Source organism: Tympanuchus pallidicinctus, unplaced genomic scaffold, assembly GCF_026119805.1.
Source record: "Tympanuchus pallidicinctus isolate F22 unplaced genomic scaffold, pur_lepc_1.0 scaffold18, whole genome shotgun sequence".
Lineage (NCBI taxonomy): Eukaryota > Metazoa > Chordata > Aves > Galliformes > Phasianidae > Tympanuchus > Tympanuchus pallidicinctus.
This window is the reverse complement of record NW_026294699.1, coordinates 12,792,501-12,797,500: the sequence shown is the minus strand read 5'-3', so window position 1 is coordinate 12,797,500 and position 5,000 is coordinate 12,792,501. Positions and strand designations below refer to the sequence as shown.

General features: G+C 57.4%; 1 protein-coding gene across 1 annotated transcript in view; it reads left to right on the top strand.

Annotated features, from left to right (window-relative positions):
* Window positions 1–2,159: 2,159 nt before the first annotated feature.
* Window positions 2,160–5,000, top strand: part of UNCX (UNC homeobox) — a 4,020-nt gene continuing 1,179 nt past the window's right edge. Inside the window, exons 1-3 of the mRNA XM_052679850.1 lie at window positions 2,160–2,534; window positions 3,497–3,672; window positions 4,949–5,000. The exon at window positions 4,949–5,000 is cut by the window's right edge and continues 1,179 nt beyond it. Of these exons, the coding sequence (XP_052535810.1) occupies window positions 2,285–2,534; window positions 3,497–3,672; window positions 4,949–5,000 (478 nt within the window). The 5' untranslated portion in view covers window positions 2,160–2,284. The remainder of the gene's footprint in view (window positions 2,535–3,496; window positions 3,673–4,948) is intronic.

The following is a 5,000-nucleotide window of genomic DNA, read 5'->3' as shown; positions in this document are numbered from 1 at the left end:
ATAAAGTCGAATTAATTCATTATAATAAAGAGAGAGAGGGAAAAAAAAAAAAAAAAGAAAAAAAAAAGTCCCCCCTCTCTTATTCCGGGCTGGATTGATTACCATTCTGTATTCAGAAACACGTCCCCCTCGCATTCCTCTCCTGAAATCCGACAGAAAATGAGGCGTTTATTGCTACAGGCAAAATTTGGTCCAGTGGACACAGTTTACATTTAGTATTTATAGAGAAAGAAATTAAATTATGGTGAAAAGTGAAGCCCTTGACCCCAGAATTAATACCAACCCCATCATTTTCTTCTTTCTGTTAGGGCTGCGCCGTCCAAACTCGCGGTACCTTTTAGCTCAGAGCAGAGGCAGGAGACCATAATTAAACTAATCTATAGGGGGAGGGAGGAACAGCAATAATACAGCGCTATATTGTACGGCATTCAATTAGGTGAATAAATACAGTTCCGGACAGACAACATAGATTAGAGACTCCACTTCCTCTTTATTTCAATTTTAGCTTCTCCCTCTCCCGTCCTCACACAAATAAGCGCTGTGAAATGTATCATATATCACATATACCGGATATTTTATAACTGGAAAATCTATTTGTATGTTTCCCCGAGATAAAGTGTCTCTCCCTCTTCCCCCTTCCTCTCTCTCTTCCCTTTTTCCTTCTTTTTTTGTATTATTATTTCCCCCCCCCCCCCACACACACACACACTTTCTCCTCCCGCCCCCCGACTCGAAGGATTTCATTCCTCACGAACCTCCCAGGAAGATTTAAAGAGTTTTCCCTGTTTGATTTCCCAGCCCGGCTGCTCTCTCCCTCTCCTCTTTGTTAACGGCGGGCTCTGCGGGGCCCCTCCGCTCCGCTCCCCTCCCACCGTGGTCGGCCGGGCTGGGGGGGGGCGGGACCCCAAATCTCCCCCAGCTTGGGACCCCCATCCTCTCCCTCAGGTTTCCCCACCCGACCTCTGACTCCTGATGCAGTGGGCCCCACATTGAGGCTCGCCCCTCGTTGTACTGAAGAACATTTCCTTTGACGATGATCTGGGAGGGGGGGCGGCTGAGGGGGGGGGAGGGGGGACCCGTCAATATTTTATCGGGGTGAAAACTTCGATGGGGATGTAATTGAATTAGGAGAAATTTGGCGGCTGTTTGGAAGCTGTTTAGCACCGGCGGTGGGTGTGATGGGGGGGGGGGGGGGGGGGGGAGGAGATGGGGAGGGAGGGGAGGGAACTTTATTCGGGATTTTTTTTTCTTTCTGAATTCTTCGGGGCCTCCTCTTCAGGCAGAAGCGGCCGCTCCGGGATGCGGCTGCGCCCACAACGCGGGGGCTGCGGGGGCTGCTGGGGAGGGGGTGGCCGTGGCCCAATCGATAGGAGATTGCATTAATTATGATTTCGATTGATACGCTCAAGTCTCCCTCTGAACGCCGCAAAAGGCTCTTCCTTCTTCTTCTTTTTTTTTTTCCTTCCCTTCTTTTCCCCCATTTTTTTCCCTCGCCCTCCCTCTGCCCCCCTCTCCTACCCCCTGTTATAGAGCCGGAGAGGAGATGAAAAGGCTTGTAGTTTTAAATTCAATGTGACAGCTCTGGAAAGAGCGGATGATGAATCTCCTATTATTGGATCAGTCTATTTGCCGCTCAATGTCTCTCTGTAATTGGAGCAACATCACTTTAAAGGTTCAGAGAGTAGAGCATTTCTGGTGAAAAATCCCCACAACACGCTGGTGAATGTTTTAAAGGGAAATCTATTAGTGATTTGGAGAGGGGAGGGGACAAGGGGGGCCGGCTGGGGGGGGGGGGGGGGGGGGGCGGTGTGCGCGTGCGGCGCTCCGGCTGTTCGCTATTTAACGGGGATCGGTGGGCTCCGTGCGTTCCCCTCCGTCTCCCCCGCACCCTCCCCTGCCCGCCCGGCCCCCGCCGCCCTCCTCGGGCTGGAGTTCGTATCAAAGCCCCCTTGTCTTGTTGTGACAGCTCTGATATTGTTTATTGAGGCTGGATGTCAGGTATAATTAGCAATCGATATGGAAAACGTTCGCTCCCCACACTGGCACGTCTCTGACGTCAGGACCGATTAACGTTTCTTATTGGTCCCAAATTCCCCCAGCCTGAGCTAATTATTGGGAGCCTGATGTTGATAAAGTTAAAGCGCCCGGGCGCCCTGCAGCATGAGCCCCTCGCCGCGCCGCCTCCTCCGGCAGCAGCACCCCCGGCCGCAGCCGCCCCGCCGCCAGCACCCCCGGAGCCGCCGGCAGCCCCCCCGGCACCCCCCGCCTCGTTAGAGCCGCCCCCATGATGGACAGCCGCATCCTGGAGCATCCCCATGCCCAGTTCGGGGGCATGGTGGGCTTCCCTTACCCTCTCGGCCACCACCACGTCTACGAGCTGGCCGGCCACCAGCTGCAGTCGGCGGCCGCTTCCGTGCCCTTCTCCATCGATGGATTACTGAGCGGCTCCTGCGCGGCCTCCGTGGTCACCCCCGCTCCTCTCATCCCCTCGGGCTGCGGGGTGAGCGCGGACACGCAGCCCTTCAAGCTCGCAGGTAGGAGCGGCGCCGCGCCCCTCGCTGCGGGAGAACGGGGCCCTCGCGGAGCCCCGAGGGGGCGGGATGGGATGGGACGGGGGGGGGAGGTGAGGGGGGGGCGGGCGGTGAGAGCCCCCCCGGCGCGGAGCATCGCTGCGCCCCGAACAATAGCGGAATAACGGCCCGGCCCGGGGCCTGCCCCGACTGTACGGCCGGAGTGGGGGCTCGGGCCGTACCGACCCGCCCGGGGAGAACGGGAAGCGGAATCCTGGAGAGCGAAGGGTTTGGAAAACGATGAGCGACGATTTTTAATTTTACGCTTATTTGTATTTATTTCTAAAAAGCGATACGACCGAAGAGAAACGCTCTCCTTCCCTCCCCTCCCGGCCTTGTAGCACAGCTATTGTTCAGCCATCAGAACGTCACCCAAACCTCCTTGTATCAATCCCGGAATATCTCCATTCAGGAAAAAATAAAATAAAACGTTCCGCATCTATTCTTATAATAATAACAATAATAATAATAATAATAATTTCCACGCTCGGCGAGGAGCGGCCGTGAGCCCCGACCGGCGCCGTCCGTCCCCACGGAGGCCCCGAGCGCTCAGCCCACAGCCGGGGCCGCGAGTGGGAGCGGCTGCGGCCGTCGGGGCTGGGGAAGGGAACGCGGGGCGGGGGGGCTTCTTTCATCGCTATTATTGCTCTAATTCGATCCTGGGTGGCTGGAGCAAATATTGGAACTTCTCTCTCTCTCTCTGCCAGTGCCCATGGAGAGCTTCCTTCAGGATAAATGTTGTGTAAAGTACATTTTCGGAGGAGGCGAGGGCCGATGGGCTCCTGCCCGTTTTTAGCTCAGGTGTGTGCATAACCCCGCTGTTCTACCGACGTTACCGAGCACGGAAGTTTGAAGGCTCCTGTGAATGGCAGGGAGGGGGGAGAAGGCCTCTCTTCGGGGAGCTGAGGGTATTTCTGCCTTTTCAGACTCTGGTGACCCGGACAAAGAAAGTCCTGGCTGTAAGAGGAGACGAACCCGCACCAATTTTACCGGCTGGCAGCTCGAGGAGCTGGAAAAGGCGTTTAATGAGAGCCATTACCCGGACGTGTTTATGCGAGAGGCTCTGGCTCTCAGGCTGGACTTGGTGGAGTCCAGAGTGCAGGTAAACCCCGACCCGCTCCCCTTCCTTCTCCTCGGACCCAGCGACTTCCCGGGGTTCCAACCCTGGGCCGGGCCCGCAGCCCCGCTCCGCTTTGTTCCCAACCTCCGCTCGGTCGCTGCTGTTTCATTTTTATTATCTTTATTTCTTAAAATAATAATAATAATAATTAGAAATAAGCAGGCTCGCAAACGGGCCGCCGACAGTGGTATTCCATCGTAGGTTCCCAAAATGTTCTTATTTTCCCTTTGTAAACGTTTCTCTTTCAACGAGCCAAGGCTGAAAAATGACGATGTAAATGCGGGGCTCAATCACGGGCCGGGATCCGCCGGACGATGTCGGTGCAGCTCGGGGCGTGCGGGATGTTTTCAGCTTCATTTACCGGCCTGCCAGGCTCGGGCAGCATCTGTTTGCTTAAACTGAGCTTAAAGAAAAAAATAACAGCAATGGAGTCTGTGGGTCTCTCCCTGCTGCTGCGCGTCGCGGGGCCGCTGTGCCCGGGGAGCGGATGAGTTTGTCCGGGGCCGCGGGCTGAGGCCGCACCGCGAGTGCGGAGGTTCCGTTCCGCGGAGCGCTGCTCGCCGAGGGGCGGCTGAGCCCCGGCACTGCCCGGCTCGGTACGGGGCAAAGAAGCCGCGATGGGGGCAGCGAAATGCCGGGCCGTATCCCAGGGCTCGGGCTGCGGGCGTGGAGGGGCCGCTGTGCCCGTGGGGAAGCGACGTGCGTAGGGCCGACACACGGCTGCAGGGCCAGAGCAGGCGGGGTTTCAGTGATTTCTCCCCTAAACTCCAAAAGCAACCCCGATTTTTGGTCTGTGCCGGCCTCCCCTCAGCGCCTCCGCTCCGTGTTCTGGACGGGAGGAGGATAAGGCCGGGCGGCCCTTCTGGCTCCCCCCCGCTATGCTCTGTTCCAGCGCGCTCTGCACGATGCTGGGGGTGGGGGGCGGGGGGTGGGATTGGGCCCAGGCCCGATGCTTCTGCACCCCTGGGCCGCGGGGAAGAGCTGAGGGAATGGATGCTTTCCCTTCCCCTCCCTCGGTGCGGGCCCGGTGCGGCGTATGTGTGCGTGAGTGTGCATCCCCCTCTCCTTGATTATTATTATTCTTTTCTGCTCCCTCCCGCGCTCTCCATCTCGCAGACATCCGGTGCTGGGCGCTGCCGGCACCTCGACGGGTGGACAGGGGAGGCCTGAGCTGTGCTTCTCCCCCTCCCCGCTCTGCCCTGGCCACCTTGGGGCCGGTGAGCTGGGTGTTAACTGCTTCTCGTTGTTCGGTGTGTAGGTCTGGTTCCAAAACCGCCGGGCCAAATGGAGAAAGAAAGAGAACACGAAGA